General features: G+C 34.9%; 1 protein-coding gene across 14 annotated transcripts in view; it reads left to right on the top strand.

Annotated features, from left to right (window-relative positions):
* NRXN1 (neurexin 1) overlaps nt 1–24,901 on the top strand; it is a 1,034,155-nt gene that overhangs the window by 433,954 nt on the left and 575,300 nt on the right. For all 14 annotated transcript variants that reach the window (XM_045549583.1, XM_045549582.1, XM_045549580.1 and 11 more), the window contains 2 exons: nt 3,390–3,828; nt 18,197–18,580. In XM_045549583.1, the coding sequence (XP_045405539.1) occupies nt 3,390–3,828; nt 18,197–18,580 (823 nt within the window). The remainder of the gene's footprint in view (nt 1–3,389; nt 3,829–18,196; nt 18,581–24,901) is intronic.

Genomic DNA, 24,901 nt, shown 5'->3' with positions numbered 1-24,901 from the left:
TCTTTGGTACTTGTGACAAAAGCCCATAAAGCAAAAAGTGAAATTCAACATTTTGAATTGCTCTTCAAAAAGAAAAAATCAATACCCCAAAAGAAACCTTGATTCTACAGACCAATCCAAACGAGTGTGCAATAATATCATCAATTGTTCGGGTGATAAGAGTATGCAGAGATTTGTTCAAAAATGAAACATATAAATTACAACTTTCTAAATAAAAAAAAAAATATATCTGAGTAACTGTAAAGTATTCCCATGATTGAGTACCACGTTATTTCAGAAAGAAGTAAAAACAGCTTACATGTGAATTTTTAGAAGATTTAGAATACTTACTAGCTACTCATTATTCTAATTGAACTAGATTTAGTTCATTTTAAGTGTAAGTCTAACTTCAGAAAAGTAGGGTAATTATAAAATCTGGGTCAGATGAAGTAGTAGTATAAATCTGAGAGCTATAAGCCTACCTTTCCAAAATTGCTTTTCTGTCTTCAAAGAATACAAAATGGGGAGAAAAAAAATACATACACTATGCTTCTCCTCAAGATAGTTCTTGTAGGAAAATGATTCTACCTCTGGAGAGTTTTAAATCAGGCATTCTTCATTCTAAAAGTAAGTAATACCCCACAAAATGAGTTTGAAGATGAAGTACATAGGCCAGCTTACCATTAATGAAATGGACATGCACAGAAGTTTACTTTTTCCTAGAGAAAAAGGCCAAAAATAGTAATTAGGTTATGAGATTGCTCTACAATACCACATTCTGCTGTACTTTAACTGTATGTCTACATATTATTATTTACAAAAGTCTATAATCTTGGAACTAGGTTTAAATTAAGTGAAGGAAGAATTGTATTTAACTCTCAGCAAATATTTATTTAATGTCTGCTCTGTGCCAGACAATGATCTTAGTACTGGGCTGAGGTGTGCAAGGTTTCTACCTATGTAAAGCATAGATTCTGATGGAGAGTCACTTTTTTTAGGGGGTGAGGGTGGGTTACATAGTTAACCATAAGTAATATGACGAAGGGAATTACCCCAACTTTTCTTCTCCATCTTCCTGAACCTCCTCATCACCAAGACACTTGATTCACTTACAAGATTGTAAGTGTCTCGCTGAAATCCTCACTCATAATTGCACTACCTCACATCCTTCAACTCTGTGGTGGCTGATGGGTTTCATGTCAGAAACACCCGATTCTATTATGGTGGTTCAATTGCAGGGAAGATGTGTTAGCACTGATCAACAGATACATCTGCATCATTGAGTGGAAACATACTCATTCCTCATCACTATCTGTGTCAAAAGAATTTCCAAATATTAAAATATAATTCACTAGGAAAAGTGAAAAAAACTATAGGTTTGAGTAGCATGAAAGTCATGGTGAGGGGTTATAACACTTGGAAAGTCATCCATGGAAAGCACTTTCTCCATTTCTAAAGATTTCCAAAGAAAGGCAATCCTAAATCAACTTTCCCAGACTTAAAAGATCTTTCTCTTTTCAAGAAAGTATTCTTAAGCATTAGTGTAATGCCTTTCTGTTATTGCTCAAGTTCATTTTCTCTTCTTTTGTTGTCAGTAGATGCTTGTTAAACCATTGTACATATTTGTTCAAAGAATAAGGGATATCGTGTTCTTTATAATAATCCTTCTTCAAGATAAGGGTAAACTGAAACACCAGGCCCAGCATTGGAAAAATGTGACTTATTTAGTTGGCACAAATTAAGTATAAAAACCACTTATATGTCTGGGCTTAATTTCTAAACATTTTTCTATCATGGATAAATTTAGAACTAAAATCTCTATGTCTATTAGAAGATGATGAAGAGATGATATTTATTATCATGTAGTTTGATGTGGTTAATATTTATTGAAATCTTACAATGTGCTTGGCATTGGAATGAATGCCTTTATGTAGATTTTCTAACTTATATGCATTTTTTTAAATCATTATAACCATCCTGTGAATTATTATTTATTTCCCTTTAAGGGAGAAAAACAGGCTTAGAAAGATTACACAGTTCAGTAATGCTGGAGCCAGAATTTGAACTCAGGGAGTCCAATACCAAGCATGCACACTTAATCACTCTGGAAAAAAAAAATCCATTAACAAGTCATATCAGAAAACTCATCAGCCACACTGTCTGTTGTTTTAGTTGGCTGTGGGTTTGGAAGAAATAACTGCTGTGTTGAGTTGGTTGGCATCATAACCCTAATCAGATATAGGCTGTGTTATTTTTCCTGTTATGTAAATATATTTTTACATGTGGATAAATGAATTTAGAACCTGGCATTGTTGGTTGCTATTAAATTTTGAGTCCCTTCTCAAAAGAAGTCAGATAGTTATCTGCACATAGATAATTCACGCTTAAGTCATGTTTTTGTATTTTAGAAATATAAAATATTTATCCGCTATATGCATTGTACAGAGAAATGATATGATTCTCTCTTTATACTAATGTCAAAATAGCTATGAATTTACTAATATGATGCGATAGCAGAAGCATGATATTGCGAGCCCTGCCAGTGAATTCGCCCAATGTGTTGTTTGGAATCTCAACAACCGTAGGACTATGAACAATCAGAATTGCCCAGATATTTTTTAGATAAAGTGCCTTGTATAATGAAACTACAGGACAAACTTTGCTTTGCATTTGTGTAAATTAAAAGTGAAATGAAACACCGGTAGTAATACAGGTTTAATGGATTTAAAGGAAGCATCATATTCCAATGTGGTAGTTCCTTGTTACCAAATAGTATTCAAACAGTTATTGATTCAGGGCAGGGGAAGGGAGAACTTGTGCACTTTAATTGTATTTTATGGTTTTTCTGAGAAATTTTAGTTTGTTTTGTATCTCAACTTGTGATTATCTTACAAAGTTGATTTGCATGGTGGATATATAGACTACAGAAGAGATCCTATATTCTAGGGGACTAGTACGTAAAAGTATCCAACTTCAAATACTTAAGTGATAGGAAAAACTGAATAACCTTAATATTTATATTTAATTTAAAAAGCGTGATAGCCAACTAATGAGACAAAATAGATTTTATAAGTTCAAGTCTTCGCATGCTAATGTGGACATGATAATGAAACTTATATGCAGATTTATTTAAATTATTTGAGTTACATACGAGCAGTTTGTGTATATGTGTGTGTGTGTGGACATGTATATGCACACACTTAATTTGAATTGAATTAAATTGGCATAGTTACTGTTTAGTGAGTTGACACTTCAGTTTTATTTGCCTGAAGAAAGCTGTCCTTAAACAACAAAAGTAACTAAAAATGCTGTGCCATTTCATGATCTATTTACAAGATACTTGAGCTGATGACAAGTTCCAGATATTAAAATATGGAGCCTAGTTTCTCACCGCTATTCTCTGCCTACAGGTTGTATATAAAAATAATGATGTAAGGCTGGAATTATCTCGACTTGCCAAGCAAGGAGATCCTAAGATGAAGATCCATGGAGTGGTGGCATTTAAATGTGAGAATGTTGCGACTTTAGACCCAATCACCTTCGAAACGCCAGAGTCTTTCATCTCTTTACCTAAATGGAATGCAAAGAAAACAGGCTCCATATCATTTGATTTCCGCACAACAGAGCCAAATGGCCTCATCTTATTTAGCCACGGCAAGCCAAGACATCAAAAAGATGCCAAACACCCACAGATGATAAAGGTAGACTTCTTTGCTATTGAGATGCTGGATGGCCACCTCTACCTCCTCCTGGACATGGGGTCGGGTACTATAAAAATAAAAGCCCTGCAGAAGAAAGTGAATGATGGAGAATGGTATCATGTGGACTTCCAGAGAGACGGACGGTCAGGTAATCTATCATTTTTCTATGCTATTATGTCTGCTGGAACATCCCATAAAGGCAGAAAATTGTTAAGGTGTCTTGTTTTTAATTCTTAGGTGTGGCAGGTACCCCCACACCTAAGGGGATATACTTATCCCAGGGTACCCCCTGCCACACCTAAGAATTAAAAACAAGACACATTAACGATTTTCTGCCTTTATTTTTCTAGAGTAAAGGAAAATGTTATTGTTTCTGCTTCACATCATATAAAAATCAGAAAGAGTTAATTAATCCTCATAGTTGGGCATCAAATCCCAATTGCTCAAATGACTTCTAGAATAGCTTCATAAATGAACATTTATTGGATAATGAAATGCCAAATCTTGCAAAAAGAATTTTATCTTGAATTTGCAAATGACAAAATTTAGGATTTTTGTATTCCCAGTTACCTCTTATGTCATTGGATGTATAGAGGTACCTTAAGTGGGAAATATAAAATATGAAAAAAACTAGAATGATACACGCATAAGTCCTTACATTGGTACAGCAAACTTTTATCCAGGGTGAGTCTATGGTATTGAAAACACTTTAATCAATACAGTGGCATTTCAAGAACAGTGGCAAAGCCGTGCTGCCCTTCTAAGCAGCTTCCCTTTCTGAGGAAAGATATTTGTAATTCTGCCAGCAGGCATTCATTCCTCTGGCTTCCTACTGCTGCACTTTATTCCTCTAAGAGAGAAGGGGAAGGTGGCAGAGAGGGTTTCCCTAAAGAAATAGCATTTACACTGAAATCTGGGAATGACTTAGGGGGATTAGAGTTTGCCTAGTGTGAGCTTTTGTGGGAAAGAATCATCCAGGCAGAGGAAATGACATTTGTGGGAATACTGAGAGAGAGAGGGAGGGAGGAATAGAGAGAGGGAGACATAGATTTGGGGTGGGGGGGTGGGAGAGAGGAGAGAGAAATGGTTTTTAAATTTCAGAATATGACAGGGGTACAAACATTTTGGTTACATAAATTACTTTTATACCGTTTGAATCAAAGTTGTAAGTGTGTCCATCCGCCAGATAGTGTGCATTGTGCCTGTTAGGTGTGCATTTACCTATCCTCTTCTCTTGCTTCCCACTTGCTTGATTTCCAATGAAGAGAGAAATCTGTTTTAGGCATACAGCTATATATGTCTTTTGCTCTCTTCACCCATGGGTCCCATGCGCTGATTGCCTTTCTCATGTATAAATCAAATAATCTTATAATAGAAGGCAACTGAATTTAGACCTGTCTACTCCCCTTCTTTCCTCCACCTCACTGCCCCCCAGCAGCTCTCTCATTTGCTTAAATACAGTTCCCCTGACTCTGGATTTGACACTAAATAACAGTTTAAGCTTAGCCAAGGCATTTTTTTATGGGACTAAGTTTCTTCATTTGTAAAACAACTATTGGGAAAGATCTATCCCAAGGCCAGTGAAGGAGGAACAACAGTGATGGGACTGAGGATTCTACATTTTTACAAAACTTTCTCGATGACTCCGATGATCAGCTAAATTTGGAGACTACAGACCAGATGACACCCAGTGTCCTGTAGACCCAGCAGTCTGTGGCTACCATCCTATTTGGGAAGGGCCGTGTGGGAGTCCTGGGGCTGAGCTCTCCTTCCCACTCCTCCTTGCACAGTCTCCCTGTCACTTGTTTACTTCTGGTTTCTCTGCCGTGGGTGGAACTGTTCTGTTTCCCTATTATACCTGCTTTTTAATTTTCTGTTTATAGATCAAGAAGATTTGTGTCTGCCTTTTTATAATTTTTTTTTAGCCAATAAAATAAGGTTCTGAGGAAAATTAGAAAAGATTGGAGAATAGAAGGGGGGTCAAAAGCCATTGCTCTGATCCTCGGATTTCTTGGAGACTCTGTTTCTGATCCATCCCTCTCTGGAAACTTGTTCTCCCTAAATCTTCTCATTTCCCTAAATAAGTCTGCAAGGATTTGGATTCCTCTTTGTTTTTCTGAGGAGAGTTCATTAACGGGAATGTGGAAATATAATAATAGAATGCCTCCCTCTGACTCCCTCCAGCCTATCTCTGCCAGAGTTAGCAGTTAATTTGCTACTTATGAACTTTTAAACAGAAGAATTTTAAAGAGGCTAGGGGCATGGCCTAATCTAGTTCTTTGAAATATTATCCTGTGGGTGATATGGTCTGACTTAAGATATATCTAGAATAAAATTTTGAAAATGACTTCCAAGAAGAGATATTTTAAGTCATATTTTACAACAGTTTAAAACAAAATAGAGCAGATTAAGTGGGCATCTTTTGGAAGTTCAGAGAAGCAAAAAATGCCAAATTTAAAATCAACTGCATTTCATTCATCATGTATTTTCTTACTATATGAAAGTAATATATGGTTAACGTCAAATATTAGTAAATGCAAAAGAATATAAAAAGAAAAAGAAACAATTCATTATTTATTTGAAAGCAATGATTTATACTTTTGGATACTTCTTTCCAGTCTTTTTTCTATGTGACTTGTAGGTGTGTCTATATATATGTGTGTGTGTGTGTGTATGTGTATATCTTAATCTGTATCTCTTTCTATGTGTTTGTGTATGTGTGTATGGATATATACACAAACACATCACACATGCATATACACATACAGAGAAAAAATTATTTTGAGTTTTTTGATGGACTTTCTTAGTATAAGGAGAAAGTATTGATGCAATCTAATTAAATATCAGGTAAATATCTTAATTCTCAAGCCAAATAAAATCTAATTTTTCTGTGTAAGCTGTTTAGTTCATCTAAATTACCAGTAGTTTATTAACTACCATATTTTTACTTTCATTGAAGAGGGTCAAAACTTGATAATATCTAATTTACAAAGCTCAATTCTGTATGGGAAGAAGAGAAACATGTTCTAAGAAAGTGTTATTTTCATCTAAAAGAAATGAACAAAGCATGAGATTCTTGTTGGAATCCAATGGAAAGATAAAGTTACTATGCTTGGTGATGTTTTAATGGTGAAGTACCTTTATGTGATTAAAATTTTAGATTAGTGAATTGAAACAAACAATAAAATAAAACCAAAGCTCATTCCCGAAGCCAAGTTCTGCCCTTTACCAAGTTGAAAAAAAAAAAAGAGAGCTCATATTATGCTGGCCTAGCTCAAGGGAGTTTAATGTAATTTTAATAGCTGCAGCTGTTAATATTTTATATATAGTACTTTAATTAAGTTCTATATTTGCACTCTGCATTGGTTTTCTATAGAACAGCTTTTTAAAAATTGAATGAATGACTATATTAGCTTTTATTTTACTTAAAGAATATTTCTGATTTGGGCTGGTGAAATACTGAGATTTGTAGCTCAGTTAAAAGTAAAAAACATGGAATTTCAAGAAAAATTTATTTTACCCATTTTTCATATTAGTTATATTCAGAAGCTATATGAAAATTATTTTTTATGTAATATGGAGAAACGGTACTGCTTTTACAAGGGGGTAAAGTGGACTGCCTTCTGACTTATGGACGACAAAGGTCATAACTATTTATTTGCCCAGAATACTCCTTAGCTGAATACTTTAAAAAACCATATTGTCTCTGTTATTAAAGGAGAGGGGACCCAGGCCTAAAAGTTACTCATTCTGCTGCTGAACATATTGGTTGACCATACTACAGTAAGTAGAAATATAATGAGACCATTATGACCAGTAATTTGTTGCCAATATAATTATTGGTTATCTTGGTTAGAGAGATGGTTAAAACCATATTTGGACACAACTGGTTTAATTTTAATATTACCCACATAGTTTATAAGGTTTATAATTCCCATCTATAAGAAGGGATATTGTATTTATTTTTATATCCACAGTTCCAGGTACCTTCTTGGGCATAGCAGTTGCTCAGTACATATTTGATATAAGAAAAAATAAAGAATAAAAACATGTGAATGTCACAGTACAAACAACCCTCAATAGCCTAAAATGTAGAAACATCATTTTTATATTTGGAGAATAATAGCACTCGTTTAGTTGTAAATGCAACTTTTCTAAATTTAAGAATTCATTTAAATTACATGACTTCTGAAAGCAATTTATGCAATATAGGATAACAGATGCTGTCCTTCAACAAATACAATGCCATCCTCCAAGCCCAGATGTTTGAAATATGCACTGAGAAAGTTAAATGATTGTTAGAGAACTGTATACGCCTGGTACAAAAATGACGAGCTTTTATGAAAACAGAACTTCCATTGCTGCTTGTTTATGAGATCCTGGTAGCATTGGACAAACATGTAGGTAGAAGGAAAATTAATCAAGAGGGAGGTGTTATCTCCTTTCTAAGAACTGGGCTACACAGCCACAGGAAGCATGCTAGTGACAAGGAAGATGATCAACCAGGCTGTCCATCTTTCTGGGGGCCTGCCCTTTGGTACTTTGTTCTCTAAAAGGAATGTATGAGCCCATTATTCAATGAGAAATATTGCCTTTATATGCATAATTTTTAGAAGCACTTCATTTTTGGTAAAATTAATTGTATTATTTCTAAAGTATATCCCTTCTATTCTGAGATATGGGAAAGAAAGGGGCATTCTAATTCCCACTCTTTGACCAGTACTGTTTGGCTGTAGCTGTTCTCTATGTGCAATGTGACTTTCTTCCATTGTCTGCTCAGTCTATGATCAGTGACATGGGAGGCCGAGTAGGCTGAGCCATGAATGGCAGTTTCAGATCCTGCACTAAACTGGCAAAGGAGGAATAATACAAAGTGCAGGCATGATTCAGTGAATCAGAGAGGATGACATAAGTGCTGCAAAAAGTAGATATCTTCAGTGGATAGCTTAGCTTAGCTACTAACAGAGCATAAACCTCTAATGTGCTGCATTAATAAATATGTTTAAAGAGGGCCATTACTTTTCAAACTTTGCAGATCTTACAGCTGGATATTTCCTTACCAGTCCTCCTCCTTTCCCAGACTTGCTTTTTTCCTCTTTTTCTGGTCCCAACTCCAACACAGAACAGATTCCCAGGTGTTTAGTTAAAGTGCGAATTGTGCTACAATTAGGATGAGGTTAATGACTGTTTTCTTGGGGCACGAATATTGTTTAAATTTATGTTAAGCTTTGGCTCAGTCAAGGGTGTCCTCTCAAGTATTTTTGTAGCAAACTGTCAGTTATTTTTTTTTTAATTATCACATATTGAAATCAAAGAGAAAACTCATTATTCTTGTCAAATTCTGCTTGTATATGGCAGGGTATAGCAGATTGTATCAGTGGTTATTCATGAGTAAGCCTACATTTAATAGCTAAGAAGCCATTGAGATTGAATTGAAGTCATAGAGTTCTAGTTTAAGAACCAGAAATTACAGTGGGAAAGGCACAAGGCTCTCTCCAGAGCACATAATTAGAGGTTTGTAGTAATCACTGTTTGATGTGAGCAGCACTTTCTAGCTATCTATTACCAGCACTGATTTCTGTGTATACCATTCATGAATCACCACACTTAGACATTTCTACTTGAACAAGCATTAGACAATTTCTCTGTTTAGGTCTTGATTTGAACTTGCTCTCTGACTATAAACGTACCTCCCATCTCTGCCTGGTAGCCTATTGCATGCATTGAAATAATTTTAAGTACATTTATAATACTTTATAACGCCCATAAACCACTACCCATTAATAACAGGAAGACTAAAATACCTTACCAATAATTTACCAATAATTTGGCCAGATGACCAGATAGCATAAATTTGCATGAAATTGTTATATTTTTATTAAATTGATGCTTATATTTATTTATTCTGATCACATTTAAAGAAGATAAGTCATTTACTATCTTCACCACAGTCAAAATTTTTTTTTATTTTTGTTTATTTTTTTCAGTTTTTGTTAACATGCACTTAGGTTTTATACAGTTGTAGTTCTATTTTAAACATGATTTTTAGGCTTTTATCATATGATATCATAAACTCCTTTTAATATGATATCATAAACTGTTTTTTGCTGAAGAATACATAAGTAACAAAATTTGTTTTCTGGAAGTTATGAAATCACAAGGTAAGATTCAGAGAAAAGCCTTGCAGAGGCACCTTAGGTAGGGCCCCAGGCTTGTAAGACTCAAATGTATTAACACATCTACAAAACGGAAAGTCACAGGGCGAACATTGGCAGTACCATCTGAGTACTCCCCGGGGGACCTGACTACTTCATCCCCTCTGTAGAGATGGAGGCAGGTCATTTTAATTGAGATGAGGATGTCAGGCCATCCTAAGCCAATAGTACTACACATGTTCCCCACATACTCTTGTGATTAAAATTTAGCTCCCATTGTAAGTCTGATTGCAGTAGAGGGAGAAAATAGACCACTTATGTATACAGTTAGCCATCCATATCCATAGACTCCACATTTGTGGATTCAGTTAACTAGATTGAAAATGTTCGGAAAAAAATAGTCTGTACTGAACATGTAAAGACTTTTTTTGGTCATTATTTACTAAACAATACAGTATAACAAATATTTACATAGCATTTACATTGTCTTAGGTATTATAAGTAATCTAGATATGATTTAAAGTATGTGGAAGGATTTGCATATGTTATATGCAAATATTATGCCATTTTATATCAAAGACTTGAACATCCTTGGCTTTTGGTATCTGCAGGAGGTCCTGGAACCAATCCCCCTTGGCTGATGAGGGATGACTGTATGTACATATTCTGGTTTCTGTAACAAGTAAATTTCTCATCATAAATGAATAAACATTTGACTATAAATTGGCATCCCATATTGTCAAAGCTATGTGAGAAGTATTCCACATCCTATGACTGGTAATTTCTCATAAGAAATTAATAGCTTGGCATTCTTATTTTATACCTTGGTCTTGTGGACTTGTTAACTATCAACCAAGTCCTGGAAAATGAACACTGTCTCTGTAAATCCACCAAATCTCCTTTTTGGGCTTGCCAGGACTACAAGATCAGTTGCACTCTAAGGAGATAGGTAATTACCTGACCAAACCCAGCCCCAGTGATCCTCCTTGTGGAATACTGAGTGGAAATCTGTGGAATTTCTGCAAAATAGTATTGCAATTGCTACAGAATGCTACTTCACTGATATTTACAATTTTCCAGCATTATATATGATCATTTTTTAAATTCATACTTGTATATATTCTGGTATGAATGTGTATGTGTGTTTGTATATGCACATGTATGTATATGAAATGTGTTTAATATATAAATGCATGCTTTTGATGAAATGTTCAGGTAATTCGTAAGTGAAAAATTTCCGTTTACCAAACACACCCCTCACTAATTCACTCCCTTCTCCATAGGTAGCCACTAAAATAACCTGGTGTTGAAAATTTCCCAGGTCTTTTTCTAGGCATCAATATATCTATAAATATGTTTATACATATAAAATAAATGTAGAGGCTCTTTTTACATAAACAGGATTATACTTTACCAATTATTGGGTGACAGAAAAACTGGCCAAGAGCTTTTTATATGCCCTCCTTTGTAGTGACATCATATATCCCTTAGTTCAAACATACTAATATTTAGTCCCTTCTCTATAGAACATTTAACTTTTTACTTTTTTAAAACTTCATTATTTTAAACTAATTTATAAATACTATCTTCATACATGGTATCTTTGTGTATATTGGTCAGAATTTCTGTAAGGTAGATTCTGAGAACTGGAATTACTTGATTAATTGCATTTTTAATTATGAAATATAATGACAGGTTAATTTTACTAACTGCTGTTTTAATTCACATTCTTATCTACTATTTGGTTATGAAGTATGAAATGTCTGACTTCCTTAAGTACTGAGTTTGACAGTTGATATCACTGACATTTCACTTTGACATTTCTTGTTTTATTTTTATTGTGAAGGTACATCCTCAGTCTTTCAAACACATGTTTTGGCTTGTGATTATCTTTCAAAAAAAATTTTAGAGCAATTTTTGTGAAACCATGGATAAGTCAAAAATTCACGTTATTTTTTAATGAGTTCCGTTGGGGAACCAATGCAATTCAGACAGCCTGAAATATCAACAAAGTGGGAGGATGTGGCAAATGAACGCACAGTATGTGGATGGTTTGAGAAGTTCCATTCTGGTGATATTAATCTTGAAAGTGAGCCACATTGGCGACCTGAGACCAAGGTGGATAATGATGAGCTGAAAGCTGTGGTGGAAGCAAATCCATCGCAACCTATGCGTGAATTAGCAGCAAGGTTTGACGTTACTATTGCAACAATATTGGACCATTTGGAACAAATGGGCAAGATAAAGAAGCTGGATAGATGGGTTCCATATGAATTAAATGAGCCTCAGAAGAGAAATCGTCTTGGAGCTTGCCTTTCTTTGCTGTCACGACATGAAGGCAAACCATTTCCACACTGTATTGTTACATGTGATGAAAAATGGATTCTTTTTGACAATTGCAAGCATTTGGCACAATGGTTAGATACAGATGAAGTGCCCAAACAGTCCAAAACTGAATATTCATCAAAAATGCTAATGGTGTCTGTTTGTTGGTCCAGTGCTGGTATTGTCCACTACAGCTTCATGAAACCTGGTCATTCGATTACAGCTGATGTCTACTGAAACCAGTTGGATAAAATGATGAAGATGCTTGCTATTAAGCAGCCAAGATTGGTCAATAGGGACAGCCTAATTCTCTTGCAAGACAATGCCCAACCACATGTTGCACAAACAATGCCACTCTAACTACAGAAGCTGGACTTGGAAACTCTGTGTCATCCATCATATTCACCAGACCTTGCACCAGCTGACTACCACTTCTTCCAGGCTTTGGACCATTTCTTGCAAGGAAAAATATTCAATTCTCAACAAGCTGTGGAAAACACCTTTATCAATTTCAGAGAGCCACCATTAAGATGGCAAAACTGTGTCAATAGTTCAGGCACATATTTTTATTAATTGTATCACTTCTTGTTTGAGATATGATAAACTACACTTTTGATTTGAAATCGGACATTTCATATTTAATGACCTAATATATGAGGTGCCCCCTTTCTCCTTACTCTTGCCAATACTAGATATTATCAAACTTTTAAATTTTTGTCCTAAGATTTATTTTTACATATATTAGTTTAATTCTTGAAGTTCCCAGCTCACAGATGAATTCAAATAAGCAGAAAACAAAGAATAATGAGCAAAAAAGAGAATATTAAGATGGTATTTTTGTTTTGTTTTCAAATAAAGTTAATTTTAGTTCTTCATAAACCTAATACATGACATCATTTTTTAAAAAGACACAGAAAAATTTTTAAAAACACTCATAATCTCACTGTCCCCAGATCCCTATTGTTCATATTTTGTTACTTTGTTTTACTATTTTATGAGAGTTATATGTTTTATTATACATTTTGCATCATACTATATTATCAATGTTGTATTCTGCTTTTATTACTTATACTGTGCCTTTTTTTTTTTTTTTACTGAGTTTTGGTTAATAAGATAGGAATTTGACAAGTAAATTTGTCACTTTATAGAATCCGATTCTTTTGTGTAGTGATAGGTGGAGCTGAATTGTGAACTTTAACTTAAAAAATATGTTTTAAGCAGTAATTTCAAAATGGTTTATTCAAAAAGGAACCTTAGAAATCATCTAGTCCATTTTCGTATTTTGCATAAGAGCCACATTGAGTCCTAATGGATCTATAATTTGGCCAAGCTTACCAGCTTGTTAGTTGAAGAGCTAGAAAGTCAGTTTCCTCTCATCAGGCAAAAGCATTTCCTACCACAGCACCTTATTTTCTACCCCTCATTGCCTAGTAATTTGAACTTTTGAAGTCATTTAATGCTTAAAACCAAATTCACTTATTTTAAATCTCACCAGCACTTTACTTTTCTTCTCACACTGTAAGCTAATTTTATGGAAGTAGAATAGTTAAAAAAAAATTGCATGAAAAAAAGAATAAAAAGTAACTAGTTATAAATATCACACCAAATTGTAAAGTTGATTTTCATGTTTATAACTAAGACCTGTTTTTAACAGTTTATTCTAACCTTTATATACAATTTTACATGAAAGCTGAATTTATTATTCATGCTTATGAATATTCTTAAATAAATATTACCTTGTCTACTTATCAACTTTGTTTTACTTTTTGCACTTGCCCTGAAAAAATCCAGCTTTAAATGTTAATATAATTTAATTTTGTTTCTACATTAAAATTATAAAAGTCTTATGTACACAAATACATTTATTTTTAGCTGCAATCTCATTCCTTTAAAAAGTAAAATAACATAGCAGGATGCTTTGGGTACTTAAATAGTGAAGTATGAAGCACTGAGTAAGTTCTCAAATATGACTACTGTTCACAAATTTCAACAGTTCAAATGTAACGATGTTTATATAAAGTATTTATTTAACTTACCAGAAACTTCAAATGTAATTTTAGTGGAAGGGATAGATTGTATGAAAGAGCCAACCTATGTTACTATCTATATCAATATTTGTAATTCCTGGAAAAAGATAGAGGGATGACCCATTAATATACCTGAATTTTTGTTTTCTCTTAAAATTTTATTTATAAAATTTATTTACCTCAGCTTTTAGAAAATTCTTATTTTCTATTGATATATACAGCTATAGCAACTACTCAGTTTTCTTCAATTATCAATGAACAGGTTTACATATTCATTTGATGTGTTCTTTGTAACCACTGCCTTTATAACTCAATTACAATAAAATGAACACTTGGGAACCTTAATTTTAAATTTCACTATGCTCATATGTATGTGTTAATTGGTTTAAACTAATTCAGATTCTATGATGACCCTTTTGCTAGGTGAATATGTCCATTGATTCATATCCACAGGAAAATCATCAAGGAGATGTGGGATTCCAATCTCTTATCCGAAATGTGTGTATTTCAGGACACATGTTTAGGCTAAAATATAAACATCTATTTAGATTAGATTCAATAGTAAAATTTACTTATTATGTCAAATTATTTTTACTCTGTGAATCTTCAAAATATAAAAATAATTGTTTCCATCCCACTTGAATTAAAGTCTACTCTTCCTGTTTATTTTCCATCTCTTTTATAAAGATTGTCTAAAATATGTTAATATAAGTACAAATGGATTAGCAAAACATATAGAGAAAATAGTACTTGCTCTTCAGTCATGTTTTCTTCATTTTATGATGTTTGTTTACAGAATATGCCAATGAATAATATCTGATACATGCATTTGCCCGATGTATCTCAACTTTGAATCCAGGGCCAAATTTAAAGTCTAGTCTTTCTTGGATTATATTTGAGATGAAGTTAGCATTATATTCATTTCTCTGTCTCTCCTGTATTTCATCGCTTCATCTTTCCATGAGAACTGTAAAATTGTCTCTGAAAGGGAAAATAGGGAACTATGGAAGAAACATACTTATCCTTTATGTTGATAACCTCTCAATCTATTTTTGGAACAGTGAGTTACAACTTGATAGTTGGTTCTGAAATCCGTTTGATGGTCCAGCATTTGATTTGATAATAAGATAAGAGAAAAAATATCAAAGTGCCTCAGAGGCAATAGAGTTAAATATTTTTTTCTGTTAAACTTTTTTTGTGTGGCGTGTGTGTGTGTGTGTGTGTGTGTGTGTGTGTGTGTACATAAACATGCACTAAGCTATGTGAAAACTGTGGTCTTATTTTTTGAATTGTGATCAGAAAATTCTAGTCTAATGATAAAGTTACAGTGAGTATCTAACTCTATCCATGTTAACAAGAACAAGCATGAAAAGGTAACTGAACTTTCTTGCAATACTTTACTCAAAGCAGGCACTAACACACCAGAAATAAAAATCAAGAGACCCAGTCATTTCATCCTCACTGCCTGACACACTGTCACTGATGCTTGTGTGAAATACCTGGCACCAGTTTTGCCCCTGAGAGTGTAAACACAGCACACTGAGCTAAGGACACTACGTGAAGGAGGTACAGAGTGAAGTGTTGTGCAAACAAGTGACTTTCCTCATCTCAGGCATCCTCTATGCGTCCTCCTACTGTCAGAATTTTAACATCCTGAATGAGGACAATATGTTAATAATTTTCCCACGTGTTTTTCCCCCTCTTGAACTGAATCAAGCTCATTCCATGAATAAAATGCCATATTGGGAAAAATTACATGTATTTTTAAATATATCCACTCTTGTAATAATTTATCATTGTTTACTTGCTAAGCTCTGTGTCTCCTAACAATTCTTATCAATAGGACATACTCATTTCATCAAACCCTCAGAAATTCTGTTGTTTTTAGGAAGCCTTCTTGGACTAATTAGAAAAGAGTAACATCCCTCTCTCTTTCATCTTAAACACATAAGTCACTGAGTTCATCGCATGCAGCCCTTTGCTTTTCACATAATATGTGCTTTCTTAAATGTCCAGTTTTCCTTTGCTCATTAATATTCATTCTTATCATTTTCTTAGTTACATTAGCTATTGCAGAGGATAAGGCCCATCTGTTACCTCACTTCTTAGGGCATTTTGGACAGGGTTGTACACAAAACAATGTTTTAAAAATGCATGCCACGATCGTTCTATTTAAAAGAGAAAAGAGTCACGTTCCCTCTCAATATGATATCATTTCATTTCCCCCAAAATGATATTCTTTATATTTTTCTAAATCAGATTTTATGGTACCTATATGTTCCTAAATGAGAGTTTTCTTCTAGACACTTGCACAAATGCGAGCGGTAAAAATGAATCCTTTGTCCTTTTCCTTTTGGCTGCCTCCCTCGGAAATCCCTATTATGCTCCCCTCATGGGAAGGCCAAAATAGCAATGCCTTTGAGTGCTTCTCCCCTAGGAGCCTTTTCCATTTCTTTCTGTGAAGGTCTAGAGAGACAAACGTTTTCTTAATGAGTTGGCTGCCTGGGCAGTCTCCGTTAGTGGCTGCCGTGGCCTTCTCCCTCACAAAGACAGATCCCATTACACTCCCCAGATGGAGGGCTGCCCTTCTGCTGGGGTTCGGAATAGTCACGGGCACAATGTACAGGCCAGCCCCACCTCCGTAGTAAGGTATGTTTTCACTTGGGGCGGCCTTCAGTATTCTGCGAAGCAGCACAATGCATCTTCCCAGACAAACGCTACCCACTCTCCACTTCCTCTTTCTGCCTCCATTTCTCTACCTCCCCTTCGGTCTCTGGGTCTCTGCTGTGTCTGCTCCCTGAATCGCTGAGGCCCTCTGCCAATGCCCCTCATGCCATCAGACCTTTCCCAACATTGTCTCTCATTAGCCTCTTCCTATTCCGCTTTATGATCTAGATCTGAGAAATAAATCTGAGATAATATGGTAGTAGGTCCATGTGGTGTGCTGTACAGCTACCACATTTGCATTTTTACAGAGGTCTTCCTGGATGTAGAATATCGGTGGAATTTTTGGTAATCTGACATATATATGCAAGTGTTGATCAGGAATGTGCTTTCATCTTTCATTTTTTTTCCTTTTTTTCATGGATTCCGCAAACATTTTTCCGTGACTCTCAAGTAATCCCATGTAGATAAATATCTGTTCAGCCCATACTTAGGGTTTGAGTTCTTGCAGATTTATAAACCAATAGATTTTTCTCCTTAGTATTTGAAATGAGGAAAAGAAAGCCTTGTCAATTTAGACAAATAACTAGTTTGGTTTAAAAAGAAGTAAGCAATTGATTTTACTTGATTCTTTCGTTGAAATAGTATGCTGAGTATTTATGCACTACTTATTATAAACCAAACACTTTGCTAGTATTATTCTATTAAACACTCAGAGCAACCATATGAGGTAGATCATATTATTATGCCCATATTATGGATAAGGGGGCCAAAACCATAGAGGTTAATTGATAGATTCATACAGCTAGGAGTGAAGAAGTCCGGTTTTAACATAGGTAATCTGTCAAACTATTGTGTTCAATTGGAGCAAACAAATCAGTGAAAGATGTTGACTTATCATCTTTCCTTGGTTTGCAGATGCATACTAGCTTTGAAAACAAGCGCTAAGGGGAGTCTGACTTTCTTCCAGAGAGTTATATAGAATGCCAATTTATTTTTAATGTGTGTGTGTGTGTATATATATGCATTACATTAAAATAGTGTGTATTGGCTGAGATGTTGCAGGCTGACAAATACTATTGGTTCACTGTACACTCCAATTTTCATTCTCAAATTCAAATGAAACCATTTTAGTTACAATCTGCTTTATTTCTAAAGTTACTTAATTCTGCAGATTTTTTTTTAATTCCACTGGGAATTACCAGATTCTGGGGATTAGAAAGAATAATAAGAAATATCTGCCCTCAAGGAGTTCATCCTTAAGCAGATGAAAGAGAGAAAGGGTGATAATTAGAACACGTTGGTGCTCTGTAAAGACCTGTACATTCTCTTGTCTTTGCCACAGGTACCATTTCTGTCAACACGCTGCGCACGCCCTACACTGCTCCTGGCGAGAGTGAGATTTTGGACCTGGATGATGAGTTGTACCTGGGGGGCTTGCCAGAAAATAAGGCTGGCCTTGTCTTCCCCACTGAGGTGTGGACTGCTCTGCTCAACTATGGCTACGTGGGCTGCATCAGGGATTTGTTCATTGATGGCCAGAGCAAAGATATCCGGCAAATGGCTGAAGTTCAAAGTACTGCTGGAGTGAAGCCCTCCTGCTCAAGGGAAACAGCAAAACCGTGCCTTAGCAACCCTTGCAAAAACAATGGCATGTGCAGGGATGGGTGGAACAGATATGTCTGCGATTGTTCCGGAACAGGCTATCTCGGCAGGTCCTGTGAGAGAGGTAAGATTCCAAAAACCCGGCAGCCAACTCCCTGAGGTGAAAAGTATATTACATGTTGACCTCGAACGTGAACTGACCATTGAAACGTAATGTATGCTCTGCTGAAGTAAACTCTCTCTGCAAGCTGAGCAGCCACACCTGACTTGGATTACTGATGAGCCCTTAATGATTTTCAAAGGGCTTGATTCTGGGAAGACACCGTTCTTTAAGTATATGCAGGAAGAGAAATTTAGATCCTTAGTATCCTCAAGGGTATGAGCCTAAGATGTATTATAGACAATAATGGCTGTCTTTTTTGCCCAGTTTTAAACTTCGGGACACTAGACAGTAAAAGAGGCATGGATTCAACATATCTATGACCTCCAGTGCTAATTCCTATGCTAAGAAATAGCTTTTGAGGCAAGTTAAGCTGTTAAGTTGCAACTTCCCTGACACATTTGGGTGAGACTTAACTTAGCCTACTCATTTCGCTTCGGTCAGCTTACCCAAGAGGCAATATCCTCTGACTTTAAATCATCTACACCCACGTTTTTGGAAGTGTACCCTAATTGGTAAGGGACTCACCTTTGCCTAGGACCTAACTGATTGCCAAAGATTCATTCACCTTTTTGATATTAAGGGTTAGCTGTGCCTGTTGATATTATGAGCAGGTACCTCCTCTCCATCTCTAAGAGGAGGCAAAGCTCCAGTTTTCTTTTCTTTTCTTTTTTTTTTTCCTATTCTTCCATTAAAAGGAGAGGAATAAGGGTTAAAGGAAGACTTACGGGTGATAGCTCTCACAGCTGAGCTGCAGAGCAGGCTAAAGCAAGAAATAGCAGAAAAAATAGTTGTAAGCTTATTCTTCCATCGACCCAGTGTTTCAGATAAATGCTTTAGTCACTACTCCCATTGTCACTTATTTTCAACAATGGAACTAAAAATCAATACAAAAAATATTGATGAGTTTTTCTATTGTCCTTTCGTGTTACAAATAACATTGCTCTATTAGATATTTAGCCTAAGAGTATATGGCATCTATTTTTTTAAGATGTGAACATTTAGGTTTTTTTCTTTTGTATTCTTGAAATAGTTTATTTCATTTAACCTAAAACTTCCTAGAGAAAAAAAAATGATTGTTTTGTAAAACCCAAAATTGAAATGTAATTTTGGTTCTTTATCTTAACAAGAAGGGACATAAGCTTACCAGTTGTATGATTAGTGTTAATATATATGAATAATCATCGATAATAAATTAATAATATAACAATATATTAAGCAACTTACCAAAATGCTATCACTATTCTGCATCATACAATTAGACAGGGCAATAGATGATTAAGTATTTTATCACATAGCTGTATTCATTCTCCCTGGGATAGTTCCTACTTGCAATTCCTGTGAATTGTAATTACAGCTTAGCTCTGTCTGTGTAGTTTGGTTTGTGTGTATTCTTTATAAATTTCTTCTTTGCAATTTTCTTCCTAATTCTAGTTTATGTTTGTTTAGCTTGGTTTTTGGAAATTGACAAAAAGGGTCGGGGGGAGTAACAAAGCTTGCAAGGTATAATACAGTTAGGCATAATATGAGATTAGCAGACCTGCATGATTTAAGGTTTTGTTTTAATTTTAATCACTCAGAAAGCTGCCAAGTATTCTGATGCCTCTTGGTTAAGTGAAGCTGGAAAAGGGTATAACTCAACTGTCGCATGAATTACAAAAGCTTTCGGTTAAATATGCATGGTGTACCACCCTGTGGCAATATTACGTTACTGCATATGGCAAAAATAAGAATGGAAATTGTAGAACTTTCTGAGCCAGAATGAAGGAAAGGAATCATTTATATATTGTAATAATTAGAAGGAGGAGCAGCAAACATATGTAGATTTGCAAATAAGAACTTAATAGCATACTTCATCACTGGGATTCAGCACACATTTTTATCTGACAAGAGCCTAGAAATTTCTGCAGATATCTTTGTCTCCAGGTTGGATGTATGTTGAGGAGAAAATGGTCATATTGGGGTGGTTCTTGTTTCTGGACTACCTGAGTGTGTTTTAAGAAGTCTTTGCTTTTCAGCATTAATTTTCTTGCTTACATGATGGCGCTTCTTGAGATCAAGGGAAATATGGGATGTTTGTCATGCTCAATACCACAAAATTTGGCGTTTTTCCAGTTCCCAGGTATGCCGTAGTTCAGTTAACATGAGATCATACCTGATCCTCTGAAAATCCAATTCCAAAGAAAGAACTCTGAATGAGTTTCTTCTCCAGATGCATTCTGATCACATAAAGCTGATCAGATGAAATGATTGACAAATCCTGAAATTAAAAAAAGAGCATTTATAAAGTTTTTCTTTTGTCGTTATAGAGCGATAATTGATAATTTATGAAGATAATTATTCAAAGTAATTAAAAAAATGTTCAAGTTCGTGGATATTGCAGCATGGGGAATGATGTTGCAATTATAGGAAAGTTTCATCTTGCATTAAGGAAGCAAAGGGGTTTATAAGAAAGAACAAAATATTTGCTAACTTAAGCAAATAGGAAAATAGTATTTTCTTTCCTGTATTTGTCCTATAAGAAAGAATAATACAAAAATAATGTTCAGTAAATATAAGTTAAATCTGGCAACTTCCCTCCTGCTTTAATAAAACTGAGAATTTGTGGAGGCTGGACTATATAGAAATTATTCTCAGTTATATTTAAAACAAGAGCATTGGTATAATCAGAGGTCTACTTTATATTTGTTTGTTCAAACTCTAACAGATGGAGGGACAGATGTCAGAGCCATATAATTTGGCTCCCTGTCTGATTTTCATCGTTGATCACAATATGTGACTGCCTTTCGGCAAAACTAAGCACAGGTGTACACTTTAGATTGCAACACGGAATAATGCAGAAAAGCAAATTTATCAAACTTAATGACAAGGGAGAAGGAGATATAGAAGACAAACTCGAAGCTGTTTTTCTCCCCCACTGGGAAGTATTGTATTGGAATTAGCCTTTTAAGGATTCTTTTATGTTCTAAATGATAAAATAATTTTACTAATGTTAAAGAATGCTGCCAAATAGCATAACCTTCAAATGTCAGAATGTTGTTTACCATTTATTTGGAAACTCTAGACTACAACCTTGCGCATTTCCCATTTCTTGCCTAATTAAACGTTAACTTTAATTATGAGGAATTATTTAGGCTTTCATTTGTCATTTATCAACAAGTTATTTTCACATCGAGAATTATTTAAATGGCACTTAGGGGCACTTGAGTTTTATTATTTTATTATGTTATTTCAGTCATGCAGCTTTTGGGAGAATGTTCAAGGCCAATGATTCTGGTTATTTCTCTACTCTGGATTGTATTTCACACTATATTTATGATCCCTTGCCATTCATCTATATTTCCAAAAGGATATGTCCCTACTTAGTTTTCAATCAAATAAAGGTACTTTTCATAGAAGAATATGATCTAAAATATGACTATTGAATAATAGAGACTAGATGTATAGATTAAATAAATAGAAGGAGAAAACTAACATGGCTTTCATGCTTTTATGTATATGAAACCAAAGTAACTGGACAATTGATAATGGCTTTTAAACTTTATTCAGGTTGTTTTATAGATACTGACCATGATTGGTTATAGTTTAGGAAAGAAAAGATCAAAAATTTCTTTTAAAATTATACCAGAAACACTTCTTTTCTAGAATTCACTACAACTTTACAATCATATTTTAATTATTTCTTGAGCAACTACTACTTGAATATCTGCATTAGCCTCTCTCCTTTGTGATATTGCTCCCGATTAGGAAACTTCTTATGTAACTGGAAAAATACATGCTATGATGTAGAACCACTGTATTTTAAGAAAGTCGTATTATTTTCTCAGTGCTTACGTCATCGCCTAACCTACTTTGATAAGTAGGCACTTTTCTTAGTCTGTCTTTTGCAGCCCAATTTTGGCCTTTAAAGTAGACTTTATTAAATATTTTGTTCACACACATTACAGAAATTAGAATCCACTTACAATAGGCAGAATAAATACCTAATTTCTTGAGCATTTATGTAAGCTTGGTACCCAACTGAAATAAGCTATTTCGTATATACAGACATATATATGTGTGTTTTTTTATATACGTGCAACTGTCAATTTAATGATTATTTATTGACGCTCAACTGGGTGTCTGTGCTTTTGGAGTCACTCATTGCTCGTAGAGCAACACATAAGAGAGACTGATCTCCGCCCTAAAGACATTTGTATTCTAAAGAGCAAATATAGATAAACTGTACAAACAAGTGAGAAATGGTATTTTTTTTTTAAATGAAATGGTAAATAGATATAGAATAACTGCAGAGGAGAGCAGGCCTCTCTGGAGTAACATTTGACCAGAAACCTAAATGCCAAAGGAACCAACCATTTAAAGTTCTAGGGTAAAACCTTTTAAGACAGAGGGATCCACAAGTGCAGACCCTTCAGTGAAAACATGGATTGATGTGGCTGGAGCTCACTAAATGGGGTGGGGAGGAAGGAGAGATGCTACAAGTTAAGCCCAGAGAGATGGGCTGGGGTCTCGGTCACACTGATCTTTCTAGATTAAAATAAGGAGTACAGATTATCTTCTAATTACAGTAGGAAACTATTGAGGAGGAGTATAGTTTTAGCAGTAGAATGATATGATCTTATTTTTCCTTTAAAAGTTTAGCTTGGCTGCTAGGTGCAGGGAGAAAAAGTAGAAGTAGACAACATTGAGGGAGCTATTATAGTGGCAAAGGTGAGAAACCATCAATTCAGAAAATGGATTGAAATTAGAGTTTATAAGACTTTCAGACTTGCAAATAGATTGGGCATGACAGAGAGGGTAAGAGACAAGTGACAGTAAGACATGTTTGGGTCTGAACAATGGGGTTATACCATTTACTGAGATGGAGAAAACTGGAGAGGGAGCACATTTTGAGTTTATTCATTTTGGGGGGAGTGAATTAAGAGTTGAGTAAGGTGTCTATCATATTCCAATTGGAGTTGTCAAATAGACAATGGATGATAGAGCTCAGGAGAGAAACCAGGACTGTTGATAAGTATTAGGGGAGTGAGTGTGTGAGTTGACCTCTTAAGTCATGAAGTAGATGGAAAGAGAAGGGAGCCAAGGAGGGAGACTGGAACATTCAGTGCTCAGAGGTTCTGAATGCAAATTCAATCGCGTGATGAAAACAAATAATGATCAAAGTCTGACAGAAACAATACTTGACTTTCTGGACTTTCTAAAAGGTAAACTTGCAAAGCCACAACTTCAAATGGAATCTTAATAACATCAGCAAAGTTAATTGCTGTGCCATGTAAATAGGCCAAATAATGAAGATTACCTAGTTTATTTTAATTCCAGGTAGTTTTTCTTTTATTGAATGGCATTCTGAGTTATTGGAACCAATGAGAAAGCAAAATGACTCACACTTGTTTTGCAGTATTCCACTACCATATGATGTTTAATACTAAGGGGTGCTATTTCTTAAAGCAGTTAGTTTGTCATGAACAGTTTTTCTATTCACTTATTTAATATCACAATAAGCAACTTATTATTATAAGACCATCTACCTTAGTTTAGTAACACACACCCTTACAAATTCCTCAGTCCCACCTGTATTCTTATTCAATATAACCAAAGCACATTGTTATTGACTTTTGGGTGATAGCTTAATATATTTGGGACATTAGCATTGTGCTTATATATAATGTTTTCAGTTACCCCTTGTCTGTAAATGAACTTTAAAATGTAATTATTGTTTGTGCATTTGTAAAAATTGCCTGGTTAAACATAGTGGCTCAAAAGAAGCATCATCTGTTTGCTAATATCAGTTTTTCTTTTATTTTTTTTGAATATCACCTTTGGTGAAATATTGACCTAATTCCTAAATTTAAGTCATAGTCCTTTTTTTTCCTTTTAAAAAAAACCAATCCATTAGGGAAGGAATTATGAAAAAAATGATAATAGTAACTTTTCTTAGCACTATGAATTTTTAGGGCAAGACAAGGCCTTAGAGGTCTTCTAGTCGTATCCCCTGATTTTGCAGATGAAGAATTCAGAGCCAAGGCAAGGTTGAACTAGTTGGTGAGACCACCGTACTAATATGTAAATGTGCCTTAAATAGTTGCTGGTCTTTCAAACTAGGCTTACACTGTGGTTATGCAAAAGAATAAGATCTCTGCTTTTGAGGAGAGAGACATCCATAAGCACTTATAATCCATTAAGATTAATGCAATAGGTAGAAAGTGCTATGGGAATAAAAAAGGAACGGGCTGCTATCTCTGTTTCTGGACTTCAAAAGGAAGTCCTCTTTACTGTGACTTCTCT

Source organism: Lemur catta, chromosome 4, assembly GCF_020740605.2.
Source record: "Lemur catta isolate mLemCat1 chromosome 4, mLemCat1.pri, whole genome shotgun sequence".
Classification (NCBI taxonomy): domain Eukaryota; kingdom Metazoa; phylum Chordata; class Mammalia; order Primates; family Lemuridae; genus Lemur; species Lemur catta.
Note: the sequence above shows the minus strand (reverse complement) of the source record. Positions and strands in the feature narration are given on the sequence as shown.